At 57.8% G+C, this 21,479-nt stretch overlaps 3 protein-coding genes across 3 annotated transcripts in view; all 3 read right to left on the reverse strand.

Moving 5' to 3' along the window:
• The window catches only part of ANKRD39 (ankyrin repeat domain 39), a 7,057-nt gene extending 4,379 nt beyond the window's left edge, over positions 1 to 2,678 (reverse strand). The window contains exon 1 of the mRNA XM_004686139.2: positions 2,547 to 2,678. Within this exon, the coding sequence (XP_004686196.1) occupies positions 2,547 to 2,646 (100 nt within the window). The 5' untranslated portion in view covers positions 2,647 to 2,678. The remainder of the gene's footprint in view (positions 1 to 2,546) is intronic.
• Positions 2,679 to 3,972: 1,294 nt separating this feature from the next.
• On the reverse strand, positions 3,973 to 13,593 carry SEMA4C (sema domain, immunoglobulin domain (Ig), transmembrane domain (TM) and short cytoplasmic domain, (semaphorin) 4C). Its single transcript, XM_004686140.2, has 15 exons — positions 13,357 to 13,593; positions 11,194 to 11,342; positions 9,577 to 9,725; positions 9,169 to 9,231; positions 8,974 to 9,072; positions 8,785 to 8,881; positions 8,548 to 8,664; positions 8,323 to 8,474; positions 8,066 to 8,241; positions 7,653 to 7,797; positions 7,348 to 7,570; positions 7,102 to 7,214; positions 5,952 to 6,109; positions 5,799 to 5,869; positions 3,973 to 5,677 (listed from the first exon to the last, which is right to left on the reverse strand). The coding sequence occupies exons 2-15, from the start codon at positions 11,300 to 11,302 to the stop codon at positions 4,848 to 4,850; spliced, it is 2,502 nt and encodes an 833-aa protein (XP_004686197.1). The 5' UTR covers positions 11,303 to 11,342; positions 13,357 to 13,593; the 3' UTR covers positions 3,973 to 4,847.
• A 5,113-nt stretch (positions 13,594 to 18,706) lies between these two features.
• Positions 18,707 to 21,479, reverse strand: part of FAM178B (family with sequence similarity 178, member B) — a 79,095-nt gene continuing 76,322 nt past the window's right edge. The window contains exons 15-17 of the mRNA XM_012727404.1: positions 20,564 to 20,641; positions 20,083 to 20,235; positions 18,707 to 18,739 (exon numbers count right to left, since the gene is read on the reverse strand). Of these exons, the coding sequence (XP_012582858.1) occupies positions 18,707 to 18,739; positions 20,083 to 20,235; positions 20,564 to 20,641 (264 nt within the window). The remainder of the gene's footprint in view (positions 18,740 to 20,082; positions 20,236 to 20,563; positions 20,642 to 21,479) is intronic.

A 21,479-nucleotide genomic window follows, 5' to 3' on the forward strand; every position in this document is an offset into this window, starting at 1 on the left:
CCCCGCCTGCCCCGGAGGTGACCACATGGCGTGGCAGACCTCTCCTGACCCGCCTGCTGCTCCCCTCAGCAGTGTATTTCGTCCATCTGCCTGTTCTGCCCCCCACTCTGTCTCTGGTGAAGCCTTTCGCCGCCCCTGAACCTCTGGCCTGTACCCCAGTTCTGTATGAACAAATAAATAAATCTTTAAAAAAAAAAGTTATTTATTTATGTATACAAGAACTGGGGTATAAGCCAGAGGTGTGGGGGATGAGAGGATTCACCAGAGACAGAGTGGGGAGCAGAACAGGCTATTCACTGCTATTCACTGCTGAGGGGAGCAGCAGGTGAGACAGGAGAGGTCTGCTGTGCCATGGGGGTCAGAACCCTGGCTGGGAATCAATCTTATGCTGCAGTGGCTAACAACAGCTTCACAAAGTTGCAACTTAACCCTTTGCACCACCAGGGAAGCCATTGGCTCTATTTAGAAGAGAGACACCCCCCATCCCAGGTTGATTGCAGTTATATATACAATCACCCAAACCTAGAAACAACCTAAGTGTCCATCAACAGATGACTGGATAAAGAAGACCTGGCATACATATACAATACATAATATTGTTCAGTTACTTAAGAAAAAGATGTTGTGGGGTGCTCCCTGGTGGAGCAACAGGTTAAAGCACTATGAAGCCACCTGCAGCCACTGCAGCCACTGCAGCACGAATTTGACTCCTGGCCAGGGAGGTGACTCACATGGCACGGCAGACCTCTTCTGTCTCCTGTCTCCTCCTGCTCCCTCAGTAATGTATTTTAGTCAATCCCCAAAAGATGTTGCAACCCTGCCATTTGCAACAACATGGATGAACCTAAAATGTATTATGCTTAGTGAAGTAAGCCACAGAGAAAGACAAAGAGTGATTTCATTCTAATGTGCTATATAGAGAACAAAACAATTAGTGAGTAAAACAGAGACAAACAAACTGTTTGACCAAACTATTGATTACCAGAAGGGGAAGGGATGGAGTGAGGTGGGGTGAGTAAATTGGATAAAAGGCATCAACTGCATGGAGGGCAGAAGTGGACTTTGGTGGTGAGCCTAATGTAGGATATTCAGATGCTGACTTATAATGAGACACAGGTGAAACTTCTAGACTGTTATAATGCAATGTCACTTCAGTGAAAGTTACCAAAAGATGAAAGTCCTAGAGGAATGTCTCCATATGCCAAATGGCAAACTACACACTTCAAAAAATACAAGAGTCTTTAATGTGTTCACACAGATGATGAATGGAAAACACAAATCAACAGAACATTAGCGTTTAAAAAAAAACAGATCTGAGATGAAAGTCAGTAAATTCAAAAGTGGATTCATTCAAACAAAGCAACAGCAATAGGTGGCTGAGAGTACTGTGGGCTCAGCCGGAGAGAATCAATGAGTTAGAAATCGGCAGGCGGCAGAGTAGTGAAGAGAAAAAATTAAAGAGCAGTAGGAAACATGAAGACAGGGACATATCAATAAGGACAGGGATAGGGCCTTACTTTGGTTACCACAAGGCTTCTTTCTCAACAGCAACACAACTGACATTTGGGGCCCAACAATTCGTTCTCAGGGGAGCCATCTGCAACATCCTTGCTGTCTGTCCACTTACTGCTAGATGCCTGTGGTCGTCTCCTAGTTGTGACAACTAAAAATGTCTCTCGACAATGCCTTACCGGGCAGAGTAAGCCCCAGTTGAGAAATAATAGAAAGGGGTCTTTAGGGTGGGATCTGAGGAAGTGACATTTGTACTGAGACCTGAAGAAGCATTAGTTACCCTAAGGGTGGGAGGGGTTTCGTCTGGCAAGTTTGAGAAACCCCAACCAGACCTGTGTGGCTGAAGTATGATTGAAGAGAAGAAAAGAAGAGAAATCAAATGAGGACAGAAAAGAATTAGATCACTCAGATTTCTGTCAGCCGTGTGGGGGACTGGATCTATTTTAAAAGCAGAGAAATTATTTGATTTAATCATATCAAAAGGCTCCTCCGGCTTCTGTGCAGAATGGAGAGACGTTAGAGGGGTAAGCACGGAAGACCCAGGAGAGCGCTGCACCTGCCGCTCCTTACCTGAGTCACCTCTCGGGGTAGGCAGGGATACAGCATCTTACCTGGGCCCCGTAGGTAGGGATAGCATCACCTTCCTGCGGGCCTTTTCCCCCACGGCTCCATCAAGTAGAGGGGCCGACACCCCACACGGCCTGCTCACTGTGAAGCTCGGCTGGGTGGGGGCCCTACCCCGCTCAAACGAGCCGGCCTGGGTCTCGCAAGGCCGATCAGGGCAGGTGTCGGGCCGGCCCCACCGTTTACGGAACGAACCGAAAAAAACACCTCAGTTCCCTTCTGCCGAGCTCGCGCCGGGCCCCTGGCGGGCTCTCGACAGCTCGAGGCCGGTGAGCCAACCGCCCGCCAGCGCAGCCCCCCCGGCCCAGAGGCCGGTGCCGGACCCCGGGTTCAGATGGGCCGGTTGGTCCGCGGTCCTGGGGAGCGCCGGGAACCCCCGCCCCGGCCCACGGGCCCCACGGCCGCCTCACCTCTCTCGAAGTCCATCTCGTCCAGTGTCTGCTGCACCCCGGCCGTCGCACTGGGGCCGGCGCAGCAGGGGCCGTCGGCGCAGGGACCCGGCGCCGCCATGTCCACCTTGAAGCCCGCCCACCAGCTATGGGGGCGCGGCCTCGGAGGGCGGGGCGGACGCACTCTGCGGCCGCGGTGACCCGGCGCCCCGCGACCCGACCAGTCAAGCGTCTGGGCCGGAGCTCGAGAGCCAATAGGGGCGGCGGGGCGGGACTTGTCGCGCTGGGCCGCGTCCCGAGGCGGCCGCGCGGGGGCGCCCTAGGCTAAGCGGAGCCGTGCGGGGGACCCAGGACCCGGCGTCCGCGGCGTTGCCGGGGGCGTGGGCAACAGGCGGGCAGCAGGACGGCAGCGTTTGACGCTTGCCAGAACGGAGCCCTTCAGCTTCTCCCGTACAGCCCCAGTTCCACTGGACGCCAGAGCAGGGAGGCATCTGGCAAAAGCTGGGGTCCTTCACCTCGCGCAGCACCAGCCAGGCCCAGGAATCCACCTGTGTGGGTGCCAAGCGGGTGGCCGCGCAGTGACCACTGCAAAAGCGCTACAAAGGCCCAGCCACATCCTCCCTCTTTACCTGGCTTCTGCTTGGTTCTTGAAAACCGGTGAGAAGCAGGTGGTCACAACCTGCCTTGCCAAGGACCAGGCCTTGAGTAGTGTAGAACCCATCAAGCCCACAGCGGGTGCAGTTATTGGAGCAATCCTCGAGGAAATAGCCTCGGGTTGTTTACAACTGATGCAGGAAATGTAGTATACTGGAGCCAGCACTCAGCCTCACTCACCCCTGCAGGCACCCTGCACGAAGGCACCCAGGACAGCCATCTAGGCCAGCTACCCGAGGCACCTCAGGCCGGTCAAGCGTGCAGGATACCTGCTTCCTGCCTCTATGGGAATAAACTGCAGAGTCCAGGCTGGGCCTGAACAATTCTGACAGGAGAGTGGCCTGTGCACCCGGGGTGGCAGTGGCAAGTGTGACTCCAGCTGTGTAACCTTCCCTGAGCTAGTTGAAAGCCCATCTTCACACAATGTTCAGCTGCTTCTGGAAGTCTCCAGCCTTTGGCCCCCTCCCTCATACTTCCCAGGCTTCTGGGAAGCCAGCCCTCTCCTGTCCAGCCGGGACTCCCAATGCCCGACTTCTCCCTTTGGCCAGAAGCCAAGGCTGGGTCCCAAGAGGCTGTGGCCCTGGTCTGGTTCCCAGCACCACAGCCATCACTGTGGGAAAATACTAAAGCTGGTTGCCCCCCTCCTCCAGAGGGGCAGGAGCAGCAGACAGGACAGGAGGGAGGGGCAGCTGCCAGGAGGAGGGGGCTGGGTGGGGAGAAGGCTGTCCAGTCTCAACCCACAGGGAGCCTTTCTTCTTGGCACCCAAAGCTTAATGTCTTTTCCCCCCTCACAGTTTCATTTTCTTTCATTTTATTTGACAATATAAAAATAATCAAATATTTACAACAAATAAATACGCGGGGACACAATAAGTTACACTGTTAGGAGCCCTCCTCCTGGGGCTGGGAGAGGCCATGCTTTTATCCACAGCAAGCCCGCCCAGTCCCCTCCCCTCCCCTCCCCTCACACAACCTTTCCCAGCCCTGTAAAGGAGGACAAGTATAAAATACCACTGAACCCCAGGGCCAAGTGGGAAGCCCCTCCCACCCTTCCCCCAAAACACACAGGAGACTCCATCTCCCTCCCCCCACCCTGAAAACATTCACAGCCCTGGGAGCAGGACCAGGCCCACCCCAGGGCCCTGCACTCCCCCAAAGGGGCACACACGCTGCCCAGCCCACCCCCATATGTACATCACTGCCCTCCAGGGACAGATGGGGGCAGGAGAGGCAAAGTGATACAACCCCTTCCCCTTCATAGCTCCAATGACTCACCAGGAAGACCCCAGGCCAAGGAAGACTTGACAGAAACAGGAAGACTATGTCTCTCTCTCTCTCTCTCTCTCACACACACACACACACACACACACACACACACCTACACCCCTAACTTCTGCCTTGTTAGGTTTTGGCTGCTGGGGTCCCATGTGTCCATGATTCACAGCCCCACACAGAGAGGAGGAAGAGGCCTTCTGTGAGGCTGGCGTCCTGGGGAGCCACACCGAGTGGCAGTGCCCGTGCTGAGCAGAGCAGGTCCTCATGGCCGGACGGGTGCTGGGCAGGACGTGTCCCAGGCAGAGCAGATGCCCGCGCCATGTCCCTGAGGTAGCTGGTGCCTGTGCAAAAGTAGGGGCTGCACGTCCCACGCTGCTGCCGCGGGGGCTCCCCTCATACTGACGACTCCTCGGGGTTGGAGTCCGGCAGTGGCTGGCGCTGCTGCAGTTTGCGCCTCAGTTCGTCAGCGAGCTCCGGCAGCGGGTGCCCCAGCCCTGCCCGGTCCTCCCCTCCCAGTTGTAAGCGCACATAACCGTTGGCATTTGAGTTCCTCCCACCCCCCAGGTGAAGTCGAGTCGGAGAAGGCAGGGGCTGACCAGGGATGCCAGGAGGTGAAGAAGGGGGCCCACCTCCGGGCTGGCACCGGGCGTGTCCAGGCACAATCTTGAGGGAGCCGTCTGAATAGTAGTAGCCAACAGGATCCCAGAGTTTCTCATCTGTCTCGGGGCCAGGCCGGAACGGGGGGCTGGTGGGTTCCTTGGGCAACTCCAGGGGGTATACCAGGGTCCTCTCGGCCGCCTTGGCACCTTTCTCCAGCTCCTCCCGCAGCCGCCGGCGCAGTGACAAAACCAGCAGCAGCAGCACCAGACACACGGCTCCAAGAGCCACGACGGCCAGCCACACCAGCCCCAGGTTCTCCAGGGGTGCCCGGGCCTCCAGGGTCACCGATGGGCCAGCCACCACAGCCACCAGGTAGCCTTCGGCAGCCAGCCGTGCCCCCTGCTCCTCGGAAAAGCAGTGGTAGGCCCCCGCGTGGCGGGGCTGGGCAGCCATCACGACCAGGGCCTGCAGTCGGGCGTCGTAGAGGAAAGAGCCAGGTTGTTCTGCGGGCAGGTCCCGGCCCCCGAAAGTCCAGCGGGCGTGGGCCAGGTTGGAAGAAAGGCGGCAGGGCAGCACCAGATCTGTGCCCGCCACCACCGTGATGTTTTTGGGCGTGAGCCTGACTGCAGCAGAAGAAGACAGGGAGGAGCGAGTTAGTTCAGAGAAACCCAGGGCAGAGGGAGACGCGGATGCTCTAGGGTCCAGCCCGGAGCGGGACAGGGGTGGGCGACACACACAGCTCACCTTTCTTACTGCCGCGGAGGTTACAAATGCCCGAGGAGTCTGAGACCGCCACTTGCTGGATCAGCAGAGATCTGATGCGGGAGGGCAGAGCCCGTCAGCACCCCAGCTCCAACCTCCCTGCCGAGTCTCACCCCACGTGCAGCGCCCACTCACCCGGGGTGGCTACCCACAGCCACACAGCGGCTGGTGTTGACACTCCAGGCACAGTAAGGGTCCCGAGAAAGGACACAGTCTGCACAGGAGCGGTACTTCATGCAGTCAGCCGGGGGCAGCTGCACCAGCTGAGAGCGGGAGCCGGCAAAGAGCAGCTTCTGCAAGACAAGCGGCCCCACAGGGCGTGAGCGGGGCGCGCAGGAGAGGCAGCCGCAGCGCTGCAGTCCCGAGGAGGAAGCCCTACGGCCAAAGAACGCTTGGAGGGCTTCTGTCGGCTAGAGGCAGTCCTAAGCGTCTTACAGAAGGGGCCTTATTAGAAAGAAAGCTGAGTCGTTAGGCAGAACTGTCATCCCTCCCTCCCCCTTTCTCACGCGCACACAACTCCAGTCCGGGACAAAGAGTGCAGGAAACATGTTTCCTCAAGGCCAGCCTCACAATAGCACCAGCAAAGCAGAAGGTGTTTTCCTCGGTTGGAAAGGCGATTGCCCAAATTGCCCAACCCCATATTGTTTCTTCGCCCAGACCCCCTTTCTGCCATGATTGTACGTCCTGGTAACTCGAGCCACACAGCACTTGGTAAAGGCAGGCACAGGAAGGGCCAGGGAGGCTACACACTGTTGCCAGGTGATGCAAGCAGCGCTGCAGGGAAAGGTGAGGGAGGTGGCAGGTAGGGACTGCAGGCCAAGGGGCCGGTGGAAAAAACTACATAACTGCGGCACACGGCCGCCACCGGCCGCATCAGGGGAGGCCGCAGCAGCAGGGCCAGGCACGACCTCCAGGGGTCTGAGGACTGGGCGGTCAGTGCCAAGGCCGATTCTGGGAAGACGGCCCCACGGGGAGCGGGCTAAATATAACTACAGCGGAACGCAGTCCAGCAGGGGCGGACTTCCTGGGGCTGCCCCAAGTCAAGTGGGGTGCTCCAAGTGCCCCCTCACTCTGAACTGGCCAAGTACACGAAAGAGGACCAGGACTTGGATAGGGAGCGGGCTAAATATGACTACGGCGGAGCGCAGTCCAGCCAGCGCGGACTTCCTGCAGCTGCCCCAAGTCAAGTGGGGTGCTCCAAGTGCCCCCTCACTCCGAACTGGCCAAGTACACGAAAGAGGACCAGGACTTGGATGGGACAGAGGTGGTGGGGCCTCATTACTACCTTGCTCCGGGACAGGACCAGGCTTTCCACAGGCTCCTGGTCAAACACCTGCAGCTCCTCAATCAGGTGGACCCAGGGCCCCAGACTCACGGCCTTGAGCAGCCAGCCATCGCCTGGGGGGTTAGGGAAAGACGCGTTTAAGTCTGAGAGCATGAGGGCCCTGGGGCGTCTCCAGATGGCTCTGCCCCAGACAGGCAGGCCTGCACCCAGCCTCCAGCAGCCTCCTAGAAACACCCATGTGCCTACCTGTGCCAATGAACAGCACTGTATAGGTGGCGCCATCAAGCCCCGTCACCCGGTCGGCCACCAGGTGGGTGAAGTTGGTGTCCTTCTTCACGAGCAGGGGCCGGGCCCACCGAGGCCCCACCTGCTCCTCCATCAGCGGGTGCTTCTTGATAAAGTTGAGGGTGTTGTCGGGCAGCTCCAGAGAACTGGTGTAGCCATGGTGGCGGTGCCAGTTGTTGATGCACTGCGGGGGGTGGAGGGAAGCGTCAGCCTGGTGGGAAAGCCACTGGAGCAGAGGGCAGGAATGCCTCTCCCGGAGGACTCACTGAGCCGGGCCGCGGGCTGGGGACTGGGTCAGTGTATCGGCCCCACTTCTGGGCTTGTTCACGGTACTCCTTGTAGGGCCCCTCGAACACCTTCTGGATGTCTTCCAGCTGGTACTCACAGACTGCTGACAGGTCCACATCGCCCCTGTCGCAGCAAGGGAAGGGCCGCGAGAGTCAGGCCTGTTGCTCACTCGACCCCAGCACACAGCCGTCATGGGCACATGGGACCAGCTGGCAGCTCACGAGTGCCATTGGGGAAGGACACTGCCCACCTCCCACGGGAATTTTGAAAAGGGGCAGGTGCCTAGCAGCCTAAGTTGGTTTCTGAGCACCGGCAAGAGGCCCACCTGGGTGCCTGCACCCATAAACCATCCCTCACCGGCTCCCCACATACGGACTCCCAGTCAACTCACCATCGTGCCCGAAAAACCCCAAAGAAGGTGGTGTTGTGCCAGGAGGCGTCCTGCAGAGTGTGCAGTGCTTGCAGCTGGTTGAAGTAGAGCTGCCAGTTGGGGGCCGAGCACACCAGCCGAGCCTTCAGGAACGTGGTCCACTTCCTCTGCAGAGTCCGCGCGCCCCCCATGTCTCCCTGGCAGGTGGCAAGGGGACACTGCTGGTCAGCCGGTCAGGCCAGCCGGGCTCCCAGGGCTCACTGTGAGGGACTCTGTACCTTGCAGATGCGGGCCACGCGAGCCACCACCTGCTCTGCGTAGCAGTCGTACTCCACCGCTCGCTCACTGAAGAAGAAGTAGACTTTGTCATCGTCCCCAGTGAAGCTCCCCACGCTCTCCGGAACGTAGGCAGAGCCTACAAAGTGAGGTTCTGCAGAAGGGAGGAGGGTTAGTGGTGGGTCCCCAGGGTTTCCCAGGCCCCACCCTAGCTCCTGGGGTCTCACCATTAAGCCAGAAGGCCAGATACTCAGTCTTCATGGAGTGGTGGGGTCCCATGTTACGCAGGATAACAGGCTCCGTGCCCAGGAAGTTGTTGAGCGTGGCTGAATACAACTCGCCATCTATGGGAGACAGAGGCCAGCAGTTGAGGCCAGAGGGCAAGCTACACTGAGGCCATGCAGCCCCAGAGTAGGGACAAGTCCTGGTGATTCCCCCACCCTGCGGCGGGCATAGCCACTCACCCACAAGGAGGCCAGTGTGGCCCTTCGCTGGGTCATACGGACACTTCCCCTTGCCATCCTCAAATTCTCCACGCCCCAACGTGAAGGTGAGCATATCCTAGGGCAGGGAAGAGACAGAAGAATGAGATGCAGAAGGGGCAGGGGGCCCAGAGCAGGCCGAGAGGGGGCCCAGGGGAGGGAAGCACTCACGATGTAGGTGCACTTGGGCTGGAAGGCGTAGGTCCCACACACGTACAGGTGGGACGTGTTGTATGGCTGCAGGAAGCGGATGAAGTTGAAACACTCGGTCTGCAAGGAAAGGCGTGTAGTTCAAGTAGGAGGAATCGAGACGCAGGACCAAGAATAGGACCCAGACCAGCGTACCTGGCACGCCCTGAGACCCACCTGGTTACTCTTTCCTTTCTGGATACACTCGGCCTTCTTCTCAGCTGGCGCCTCCCACGAGATCTAGGCACAGAGAGAGAGCACATCAGCAGTGTCACAGGTGTGCACTGAGTGCATGCCACTAGTATGGCCTGTGGTGGCAACATGGGAACAGCTCGAGAGAATGTACAGCCCCCATTCTCCTGGGGCTTGATTCAATAGAGGACAGAAGCCCCAAGCTGCCCCATGGCAGCAGAACCCAGTAAGTGTGGCACAGAAGGGAAAAGCAGTTCCTTTACTCCACTGAGCGCACCCCCCTGGAGACAGCAAGCTTTCCAGAGGGGAGAACAGTGCGGGGGTAGCTGGCTAAGAGGACAACCTGACCTCCTTGCACCCCACCTGTGTGCCTCCCGCTCCCCCACCTCTCACCACTCCTTGCAGCTCCAGAGCATCTATGCTGAAAGCAAACAGGGCCTCCCGGGCCCCCACGTATAGGAGGCCAGTCTGCTCGGTCAGAGTCAGGGTCAGGAAATCCTGGATGCCCGTTTGGGAGAAGCGCCGCACCACCGTGGCCAGCTCTGTAGGAACAAGGCAGGAGTGAGGGCTGGCACCCCCCAGGACTGGCCTCCCTCTATACAATGTCTTCGGGACATGATCATTACTGTTTCCCACATCAGAGCCAGCATTTCAGTAGCACAAGTTAGCCCCGGTCCCTAGCTGGCAACAAAGAGAACTTTTTCAATGGCCTTTTGGCTCTGACCAGTGCCTCCTTGGCCTTTTTAGCACGGGAGGCAAATCTGTGCTGCTGAGGAGGAAGAAAGGATATCTCAGCCACAGCTTCCGGCCAGAGGAAGCCATCAAACTGAGAGCTCGCACTCTCAGGGTCAACGGCCCCTCTGGCTGCAGAGCTGGGCTCAACCCTTCTTGAGCTTCCTCAGCTGCCGCTTCCTTCTTTGCGCTGCTGCTGCCCACTGCCCACACCTGGGTCTAGCCGGGCCCCAGGCCCAGGCCCGGGAGGGCAGGGCAGACAGCAGCTGTGAATGCTCCTTGCCTTAGGAAACCCTTCACTCGGTCAGGACTCAAGTCAGGACTCAAATCCAGTTACCAGGGATGCAAGCACAGCCGGCCATCCCAGGAGTGGCAGGAGATGAAGGAAAGCGGGGGAGGGAGGCCAGACCAGGGAGCTGAGGGGAAACCAGAGAGGAGGGGGGCGGTGGGGGCCAGATACGGCCCTGAAGCCGCAGGGCCGGGAAGTCGTGTTGCCGTCAGCCATGCACACACTTCAACATTTATACCGTCACGGGATTTCTACATCAGGTCCGAAAACAGCTGTCCTTAGGGTCTCCCTAAACCAATCTTGGTCTGTGCAGCCAACCTAAGGCCCAGACACAGATCAGCAAGAGAGGGCTTCATTAGCACCTGAGGGAAGCCTGTGGGAGGTGAGCTCATCCCAAGTCCCCAGAGCCCAGGGATGATACAAACACCTGACATCACCTGTACATGCAGATGTGCCATGCACGAGAAGGGCAGGCAGGGCTAGGTCTGCGTCCCCTGCGTGAGCACATGCAGGTAACACACACCCAGGCCCGGCCACAAGAGGGCATGAGTGCTGGGCAGAGAGGGGTATGGGGCTGAGGGAAGGGATCCTAAAGGCATAGAGCTAGAAGATTTGGGAAGGGGGCGACATCCATTGCTTTGCTTATCCTCATTGAGGCTTCTCCCTCCGGGCTCTCAGCACTAATGATAATTCCAGGGATGAGGCATGGGGAGGGCCGTGCAAAATGATTTCACTTCTTCGCATGATGCGCAGCCAGGTTCTAAGCATCAAAAGGAAATACATCCCAGGCCCTGACCTGGACCACCAGTTCTGGGTTCCTGGGGCCACGCACTCACACTTCTTAGAAAGCTATGTCACACACAGGGGTGGGCCTTGAGCCTGATAGCAGAATCGAGCTGGAACTCATTCTAGGGTACAATTCCCTTAGCAGTCCCTCCTGGCCCCCCACTTCCCACAGTGCTCTCTCCTCTCCCCCTTCAGGCACTCACCCCCAGAAGATACCGTCTTCCGGGGCACCAGGTTCCACCACACCTCAGCCCCAATGCCCAGGCCCCACAGCCCCACTGCCAGCAGCCAGACAGCCCAGTGTGGGGCCATGGCATTCGCCAGGGCTCAGAGCTCCGGGCCAGCTGCCCTGCTGGGGTAAAACAAAGGGTCAGAATCACAGTCAGAGAAAACAGACAGGAAGGGGGTCAGCCCACACAAACCCCTGTTGGCAGCGACTGATGGAAGACCTGAGAGGCCTCCCCAGGGGCACCTGGCTTTGCTCCCCCTTGTCCTTTTCTTGGCATGGAGCCCCAGATCCCCCTCACCCACAGTTTCTGCTCTGTCTCCAAAGGACCCGGGGGTCTCCCTGAGGGGAATGGAGGAGCTGAGTCAGCAGTAGGAGCAGACACTCCAAAAAACCTTCTCTGGATTCCAGCTCTCCTCCACTCCCTTTCCTCAACAGGAAGTTGTTTAAGAAAAAGGGGACCCCTCCCCCACACTCCAGCTTGAAAGATTTGAGGCTTTCTTTTAAAGTAACCTGATAGTAGGACCTGCCCTCACAGGGGTTCCAGCAAGTCCAAAGACCTAATTGTGGTTTGCACACCCCATCAGGGGGCTAGGCGGGGCATGGTAAAGGTGGGCGATTGGGAAAGCCCTCCCAGGGGCTGACCGGCCAGCAGGCCGCGGGGGTTCAGCGCCCAGCCTCTCCCCTCCCCCAGCGCAGACAATAGCCGAACCCAACACCCCCGTTCCACATCAGCAGGGCTGAGAGTGGGGCCGGGAGCCGAAGGGGCTCAGCTTCCCGAGGCCCCTTTGTTGCCCAAGAAGGAAGGCAGGAAGTGGGTGGGATGGGCGTGGAAATGACCAGGGCCTCATCCTGTTCCCCGCTCAGCCTCCTAGGAGACAGTAGCCCTGGGGCTGAGAGGCGGCGGGGCAACAGAGACAGCTCCAGTCTAATCAGGGATATCCCTGCGGCGCTCGCTCAGACGCGGGCGGGGGAAGTGAGGACCAGAAGAGCAGCTCGAGAGGGGTTCCTCTCGATCCGTCGGGGACGCCCTGTGCTGAGCGGGCGCCCGCTCCGATCCCCAGGGGTCTGACGAACATTCCCAACTCAGGGATTGCGCCCCGAGCAGCCCTGGTCTGGGTAGGCCATCTGAGTCGATTTTCGCTGCTCCGGCGCTCTGATGCTGAGCACAGAGACATAGAAACCGGGGACCCGCTCACCCCAAAACAAAGGGTCCCTGTCTGGACGCGGTCCCTGGTACCCCCCGCCCGGGCTTTCCCCTCCCCCAGCTCCGGGGATTTGAATGCAAACAAAGCGGCGGTGCTGGGAGCGTGGCGGAGCTTGGATGCCGACGCCCCCTGTCGGCCCTGCGCGCACGGGCGCGGGAAGGGCGGGGGCTGGGTTAGGTTCACCCACCCACCCGTCCCGCAACACACCCCCAGCTCGCCCTATGCCCCTCACTCCAGGCCCGGGCGGGGCACCGCGGTGCTCTCCGACCGTCTGCCGACACGGTGGTGCCTCCCCACTGTCGCCCAGCTCCTCTCCGGGCGGGAGAGACAGGGGCAGCCCTGGAGAGAGGAACGGGGGGGAAGGGGTGCTTCCCCCCACCTTGACCACCCCGAGCGTCCCGCAGCGAACGACGCTCCACCGCTGCAGGATGCGCGCTCCGGCCCGGCACTGGGCGGCCCGACTCGGATCCCGAGCCCGGCTTTCCAGGACAACCCGCCTCCCCGCGGAACGGGCGGGCGGGGGGCCGCGGCAGGGAAATCCGATCCCACAACATCGGCCTCAGTCCAAGCCCGCCCCAAACTTTCCGTCGGAGGTGGGGGAGCCCCGGGCAGTTAGGGGGCCTGGTGAAGACTCCGGCCGCGGACCGGACAGCTCGAGGGACCCCTGGTCCCCTAGCTCCGCTCCCCCACACCGACCCGCGCCTCCCTCCGTACCCCCGGGCTGCAGACACTGCGCGCCCGGCGCTCCAGCCCCACGAGGCAGCCCGCGGGGCGCGCAAGATCTCCGGCGCGCAGCTGTCCCCGCCGCTGCCCCTCCCTGCGCCCCCAGACCGTGTCCCTTGCGCGCGTGGCGACCCTTGCACGAATCTGGGACAAAGCGGCGGCCCGGGAGTCCCACAGCTTCGGCCCCGCGAAACCCCGGCCTCACTCACCTCCTCTTGGCGGCTAGAATCCCCGGGCGCCGCCCTCGCGTTCGGCTCTGACCGCGGTGCGCCCCTACTCGCGCGCTTTCGCCCTCCTGCGCGCGCCCGCCCGCCCTCCTCCGCTGTCCCTCTGCCACCGCCCCTCGGTCCCAGCTCGGCTCGGCGCCCCTGGGCTCGGGCTCCCCGCGCCACCGCGGCGGGCGCCGACTCTGTCCGCGGCTGCTAGCTAGGGCCGCTCGCCTCGTCCCTCCTTCTCCTGACGTCAGGCGGGGGGGGGGGTCGAGCAGAGGCCGGGGGCGGGACGCGAAGGCCCGCCCACGAGGGGCTGCGACCCGCCGCGACCCGCCGGCCAGCCAGAGGGCTCCGACCCCCGCCCCTCCCCTTGCCCGCCAGCCCCGCGCCTGGGAGTCGCGTCCTGCGCCACAGCTCCGGGAAGTGGGACGGGGGAGGGACTCCGACTTTGCCTTGGGGGAATCTGACGGACTCACCCGCTCTCTCCGAAGTGACCCCGGCAGCAGGCCTACGGAGGGCCGGGCGCCGGTCTCGGGAAGAGGACTGAGCAGTTCCCCACGCTAGAGTTACCGGGTAGTATCCGAGGGAGGCGCTCAGGGAAGCCCAGGCTTTCCTTTGGGGCAGTCCTGAATTGTCCGTCTTTTGGCCCCTGATTCGGTTCTTGGCCACGGTACTCGACCACTGACCTCTGCGTTCAGACTGAAATGGGCCTTCACGGCCAGGAGGATTCCCCCAGTGTTTAGAGACAGTGCACCCCTGTTTCTCACTCTCCAGATGTGGGACCCTTTCTGTGTCCCTTGCCCAGCTCTGGTTGAAGACAGCTCTCCACTCGGGTAGCTCAAAGCCTATCCCCAGGAAATGACTCCTCCTGGGCCACTGGAAGGCTGAATAACAAGTGACATGAGCCCTGATGAAAGGGGCTGACGGAGCCACCTGCAGAACCTCCACCACCTTCAGAAAAGCCAGCCTCCACCCACAGCCACTCTTAGAAATAACTTGTAGCTCTGGCCTCTTAAGCGGTGCTGGGGTATCCTCCTTGCCAGCCAGTTCCTGGAGCTGGGCAGGTGAACAGAGGAACCCCAGGGAGGCCACCTCTCTGGCATCTGAGACCATTCCACCTCTTGGTCATGGACAGAGGGGAAAAGACTGGAGGCCGTGAGGCTTCAATGGTGACTTTAAGACCCACACAACCCTGGAGGGGAGGATCATTTTAGGGCCTTGTCAGCAGATCTGGATTATAAATCAGTCCCGACAGGAGCTTTGTGGAGCTTTGTTCTGGGTTAAAACTTGGCATCTGCAAAGTGGAGACCAAAAGAGTAGTGGAGATAATTGGGAAAAGCAGCCCGATTTGGATGCAGTAACAATTGGGTCTTTGCTGAGACACATAAAGGCCCCTTCTCCCTCAGGGGCCAATGCCACATTTCCCAGCTCCTTTCCTCCCGGAAAAAAAAAGTTGTGGCTTTGGAGATGTTGGAGATAGGGGACAAGCCAGTTAACAACTGGCATGGGGTGACAGGCACAGACTCCTCCGTTTCAGCCAACAGGGAGGGAGAAGTGTGTGACCCCAGGCCTTGAGCTAAACTGATAAACATACGTTCACCCTTGTATTTGCTCTCTGTTCTAGTCTTTGCAACATACATTTTCTCCCTCCAGCTTCAAGACCACACTCTTAAAAAAAGGTAGGTATTGCTGGGGGCTCTCTGGTGGTGCAAGGGGTTAAAGCTCAGCACGATGAAGCTACGGGCAGCCTCTGCAGCACAATTTACATCCCTGCCCAGGGAGGTGACCCACAAGGTGCAGCAGATGTCTCCTGACCTGCCTGCTGCTCCACTCAGGAGTGTACTTCCTGGATCTGCCTGTTCTGCTCCCTACTCTGTCTCTGGTGAATCCTCTCACCACCCCTTCACCTCTGGCCTGTACCTCAGTTTTGTATGCATAAATAAATAAATCTTTAAAAAAAAAAAAACACAGGTATTGCTTCTTCTATTTTAGAAATAAACTGCGTATCAGAAAGGTTAAGCAACCTCCCCAAAGTCACACAGATAATCAACAAAGTCAGAATTTTAAGTCAGGTCTTGGGATTCTCAGTTCTGCTGCCTTTCCACTAAGTCACAGTGGAACTTTTCTGCTAACTTTTTTAGGCTGTAAACACCCTATTTCCTGCTGCCGTTCCTCAACTTCAAGCTTCACCTCCACCCCTACCCTGTAAGTATAAGGGCTACAGAGACTTGAGTTCTGGCAGAGACTCTACCTGCAAGATGGCCCCAGTGGAAAGTTTCTAAAGGTGGTTTGGTTTCACTGGCAGGAGCAGTGCTCTGTACCTCTGCTGAGTTCTTGCTCACAGAGTCCTGAAGTCCTGCCTTCCCAAAGGATCCTCAAAAATATAGCAGTAGCTCCCCCACCTGCTTTTCTACTTTCGTTCATTTCCTGCTGTATGTTGTTCATATCCAGGACTGGCCTTTTCCATGGGTGGGTGGACAAGGGATAAGATTTCCTGCATGGCTGCCCATGATTCATAATTCTTAATAGAAGTCAAAAAGGAGGATTCCTGGGTCTTAAATTAAGAAATACTAAAAAAAAAAAAAAAAAAACAAGATATAAATTTGACAAAGTACTCTTGGGGCCCATCTGGCATAGTCGCTCTTTGTTTTTTACCTCTTTTTTTCTTGCACCTGGCCTATTCTCTAGAAGGTACCCATTCGCAAGCCTTAGTCAGCAATCTCTGGAGACAGGCCCGTGGTGCTTCCTCTCTCTCTCCTATGCATCATGTTCATGTTCCCTGTGCCTTATTTGGGCTCCTTACCCCAGCCCACAGGGAGGGCTGATGGTCCACATTGGGGTTCCACGGTCAGTGCTGCCTGGCTCACTTCCAAGGAGCCAGGAGTGGCTGGCAATCCCCAGATGGCAAATAAGCACGCCTGGGTCAGCCACCCTTTGGAGATCTGAGCGCCTAGGGACCAGTGTGAGTGGGAACATCGGAAAAGGACTTCCTCTCTCTATTTCCTCCTAAAGGGGAGTTATCAAAGTCATCCACCTGGGAAGCCTTTCCCTTCCCAGCCCCTCCCTGCCACCACCACCAAAAGGAAGCAGGAAAACATCCGTCATCACAGCCCCGGATGCTGCCTTTCCAGTGGCTTCAATCAGGATATCCCTCGGCCTTTTCCCAGGAGCTTTGGGAATGGAAAGGGCAAGTGGCGAAGTTGCCAGTACCATCATGGAATTCTGGCCTAGAGGGGGCTGAATTGGTAAGAGATCCCCATTAGTTTTAGAAGGTCTGGTCAAGCTCCCAGCAGGCAGTCCCAGCAAGGGCCCATTACCTGTACGCCCTTGGAGATAGTGTACGCCCTTGGGTGACCTCGAAGTGCACACCTCTGCTCAGGTTACAGCTAGGTCTCAGGAGGTGCCTAGTCGTCACCAACACCTCCTCTCTCCTTGGTGTCTGTTTCTCTCTTGGGGATGAATGTGTTGGAGCGGGGGAGGAAGGCACAGTATACAAGAACCTGGTCTGGGGAGAAGGGCTCCCCGCTGCTATGCGGATGGACAGCCCATTCCCTTTCTCAGAGCCAAACAGGGACAGCTTCAAGAACTGGAAACTCCCCAGTTCAGCCTCTTGGGCCTCCCTACTCCCTCTCTGCCCTTGGCAGAGAGAACAAAGAAGGGAAATTTCAAAGGTGATTTCCAGGTTTCCAGAGCAAACTGAATAGCTGAGGATTAACTGTCAGGATGTGCAGTGTCAGAAGCAGAGGCAGCCCTGAGGGAAGGCGAGGACCGAGGCTCGCTGGCTCTTTTATCAGAGCATCATCTCAGCCTACCTGATGCCGCTGGGGCCGTGGTGCCCTAGCCAAAGGGGAACTGTGATGAGGCCACGAACAGAAACTGTAACTCTCAGTCAAGTCGACTGGGCATCCAAGTCGTCCTGGCCGAGGGTTTCTTCTATTCTTACCTGGCAAAGGCTTCAAGCAGGGAGTCATCTCATATGGTCTGCTGTGTGCTCTGAATTACAGATGCTCCAGCTCTCAAGCATCCTGTGGACCAGCCAGGACGGCAGCTGTGTCTAACATGCCCAGGTGGACAGGCTATGCTTTAGGTCTGTCAAATCAGTCTAAACTCTGTCTCTGGTGAATGTTCCCACTGTCCCTGCACCTCTAGCCTGTACCCCAGTTCTGTATATCTAAATAAATAAAATCTTAAAAAAAAAAATAAGCAGCCCTTTATTAGGGGGCTGTCTCTCCTAGTGAGGTTGCCTTTTCCAAAGAGAAAAAGAAAGGCCATATAAACAAAGTCAGAAGCACCAGTCGCGGTAATGCTCTATCAGCAGACCCTGGGGTTGGGCTGAGGCGTGGGGACAGACCATCTGGACAGGGGTCATCCACTGATGCTACTTCCTAGCTGGCCCTTGCAAAATCCCATCCCAACCCGGAAAGAGGCAGGAAGGGGCAGAGACCAGAAGTGAACTTTCAGGATTAGAGAAGTGAGCAGAGAAAGTGGCTACCTCGGGATCTCCTGGGATCCGAAGGCTGCCAGTCACTGGTCAAGGGAGCAGGTTAGGCATCTGGCATCCCATTAGGGCTCAGAGTCCATAAAACTGATCGTGGCGAGGCTGAGGGAAAGCAAAAGGAGTAACTGGAACTGTCTTTTGGCACCACCTCCACTCTTAAGTCTACAGAGTTGATTCCAGAGCTCAACTATAAACTGAATTAAGAGTAATTACAGCTCTGATCCACCTGCTCGCTCCATGCATCCTTCCCAGAGAGGGTGGAGAGTGGGGAGTGGTCCCAGAAAGAGTCCAAAGAAATGTTCCCCAGCCCTGCTCCCTGGGTTTCTGACAGCTCTAGGGCCACTGGAGTAAGAGCCTCACCCTCCAGATTTAAAAACAGCCCTCAGCTGCAGGGGTGTGGAGCCTCAGTCCCAGTCACATGACTGTCAGAGGTGAGAACTGGGCAGAGTGCTGGAGCAGAGATGTCATGAGCCCTCAGGACAGGGATTGAAGGAAATCTTCAAAACCACTGATGCTGAAATAAGACTTTAGTGTGCACAAAGAAGCCTCACATTAGTGGCAGAGAGAGAAGAGGGGTGGGGGAGGAGCAGGAGGCCCGGAAACCAGAGCTATGGAGACAAAAGCAATAGGAGAAGAGGAGATGGCTGGGATGGGAAGGAGAGCACTGAGGTGGGCCAGGCACGGAAAGATAGGACCTCGCCCTGGTGGGGGCCAGGGCAGTGGTGCAGGGGACTCTTGCTCCTTCATTCTGGTCTTCCTCTGCTCTCTATTCTTCACCTTCTCTTGTTCCCTGAGCCCTGTTTATTTTCTGCCAGTGTCCAGAGCTCTGGGCCACCCCCGCCTGCCTCATTACATGTCCTTCCAGGGGCTGAAGTACTGGGCCTGTGACAAGGAGGAAAAACGGGGTGTTATGGCACCCACCAACTTGACGCTGCCCGATGCCCCAGCGTCTACTCAACATCCGCTGTAGGCCTCCTTTATGCTAGGCACTGGGCGACAAGACTCCTGGGGCTCCTGTCCCAGGCAAGGTCACCGCAGGTCAACAGGCCACTTGACCACATGCCTGAGTGCCCTGCCTGTGCCCCCTCTACCCACCAGTGAAGACCAGGACGTAGATCCAGGGGGCTCTAAAAGGAAGGTGGGTCCTGTCCCCTGGCTGGATGGGATTACATAACACTTTTTCTCCTCTTCAAGACAAACACACTTGTTTCCCGCCAGAGACTAGTGAAATCTAGTTCCTTGGAGGCTGAGGGTGAGGTTTGCTCTCCAGCTTTCTCAGAGACGTGAAATCTGAGATCCAAGCCACAGCCTGTGACCGATGTGTCAGCCCCAAGTCAGAGGTTGCAGGGAGAAGGACAAGCTGAGAAAAAGTCAGAAGAAAGGCAATCTGGGAGTAAGAAGCATGAGAGAATTTCTCACCAGATCTAGCTCACCCCATCCGTGGCTGAGGGCTAGGGGAGGGGAGAGTCCCGAGTCAGCCAATGTTACTTGCTGGAGGGTGGAGGCCACAAGAGAGACTGCCAGAGCAGACTGGACTGAGTCCGCAGGCCAGGGAGTCGGACTGGCTCCGTGCCCTCGCTCTGACATTTGCGCGCTGCCTGCACAATGGGACAAGCTATTTAACCTCTTGGTGACTCTGGTTAACTTGCTCATCTGTAAAATGGGATCCTCACAATACCCACTTGATGAGGGTACGTGACCTGACGAAGAAAAGGGTCTTCGTTCAATAAACAGCAGCTATGAATATTATCACCTAGAAAGTCTGAAAAAACGAAGGGTGTGGAGATGGTGGCGACAAGAACTATAGCAACCAGGGCAGCAGCTTGGAAACCTTCCTGCTAGCAGAGTAGGTCAGCTTCAGGCCTGCAGGACACGTGGGCAGATGGTGGACAGCTGCTGCCGCTGGTGCCCCTTCCTGGCGCTGATCGCAACAAACTGGTTCTCTCCTCTCCAGGGCAGAAGTATTTTTATTTTTTTGTATTTCCCCAGGCATCACCGTCTCTGTATTCCCTTCTCCAAAACCCCACATTGGGCATTTGGTCCTTAAGACGAAAGATGAAAGAAAGCCTTCCCAGGCATCTCCTCCTGGTCCCCACCCCACACTACCACTGACCCAGCTCCCAACCAAGGTTCAGCAGCTGCGCGGAGGCGGACACACTGCTGGCTCTGGTCAGCCTGCCTGACCACTTCCCTCCCCTCCTGGGTTTGGGGGCCAGGGGCACCACCTGGGGCTGGCAGTGGCCCAGCAGCTCCTGCCAGCGGATGTAGGTCTGGGCAGCCAAGTCCTTGAGTTTGGTCCGGTGCATGGCCTGGGGGCTCTCCCGGATATGGGTGCTGATGTGGCAGTCTAACTGCATGCACAGCAGCTGCAACTCCTCCTGCAGAAGGGACATGGCCCACACCAGGTGCAGCCAGAGTGGGGGAGGAGGGAGAATAAAGTTAGAGAAGAAGAGAGACGCCTGGGTGACTGCAGCAGGGCAGGAAAGGGAGGGGAGAAAGAGGGAAGCTGATGGGCACAGGTCAGTCTCCCTCTGGAACACCCAGTGGGACAAGGAGGAGGCCTGGCTTTCCTCAGCCTGCTTCTTTCTCAGTCTCCCACACTGCAGCTCTGGACACTGGGTTGGGCGTCCCCAGCCCTGCCTGGCCCAGCCCATCCCTGCCCGGCCCAGCCCATCCCTGCCCGGCCCAGCCTCTTAGGAGACTCACCCACTGATCTGGAGTGATGTCCTGGCTGTTGACTACCACCCCGGCCAGTGTCAGGAGGCTGTGGCATAGATAGCAGACCTGGAGAGAGAGCACAGGCTTCCTGATGCCTTCCTGTTCTTGGGTCAAAGGGCCTAGGGCAGGGACTCAGTCTCCCTGGGCTTTCAGGAATAATTTCTGAGGAGGCATCTTCAAGGACTCCAGGCCCCACGTACCCAAAGCTTTCCCTCTGAGTAATGAGCAGCTTTCCTTCCTTCAGAAAAAGGAACCTCAGCCATCTAGAAGCCCACACATCATCTGGCTTGAACAGAGACATCCTGCTGGGAGGGGCCTGTCCAGTCTCACCCAGGAAAGCAGCTTCGGGATCTGCTCTCTGAACTTATGCCTATGGGTCCTGTGATTGGGTACCACTGTCCTCTGTGGGGGGACATGGCCACAGAGCTTGGTTCACCCCTCACTGGAACACCTGCTGCACACACGGGTGGGCAGCCTTGTCCGGAGAGAGAAATTGTGTGGCTGAATGAGGCAGGTAGTGAGCAGGGAGATGGATGGGAGCGAGTACAGACTGCACACCTGCCCACCTCACCTGCCCAACCTGTGTCCACATTCTGGCCCCTGGACATCCTGAAGCGTGAGACCAGGACTAGGGCCAATTCCACCTGCCCAGAGAAAGGTTTGATGCCAAGACGTCCTTTGTTGGTGGCCATTCACTTATGGGGCTCTCTCGTTCTCTCTCTGTTCAGAGGAAATGAGGTAGGAGGAACACCCCAAAGACAGCTGAGGGGCCTGATGTGAAGTCAGCCCACTCCACTCTGAGCTCTGTCTGAGGGGGTGGCCCTCCTCCCACTCAAAGGTGCCTGTTGCCTTGCCCCCTTCAGATGCTTTCAGTCTACGATAGGGAGATGGCAGGAAACAGCCA

Source organism: Condylura cristata, unplaced genomic scaffold, assembly GCF_000260355.1.
Source record: "Condylura cristata isolate star-nosed mole 26May11 unplaced genomic scaffold, ConCri1.0 scaffold00020, whole genome shotgun sequence".
In the NCBI taxonomy this organism is placed as follows: Eukaryota; Metazoa; Chordata; class Mammalia; order Eulipotyphla; family Talpidae; genus Condylura; species Condylura cristata.

Excerpts from the sequence above, each read along its gene's own strand:
- SEMA4C (XM_004686140.2), bottom strand. The coding sequence starts at position 11,302 with ATGGCCCCACACTGGGCTGTCTGGCTGCTGGCAGTGGGGCTGTGGGGC. Across the intron at positions 5,870-5,951 it reads GCTGTGGGTAGCCACCCCGG|ATCTCTGCTGATCCAGCAAG; the intron begins GTGAGTGGGCGC and ends CTCCCGCATCAG. Across the intron at positions 5,678-5,798 it reads CCTCCGCGGCAGTAAGAAAG|TCAGGCTCACGCCCAAAAAC; the intron begins GTGAGCTGTGTG and ends CTTCTGCTGCAG.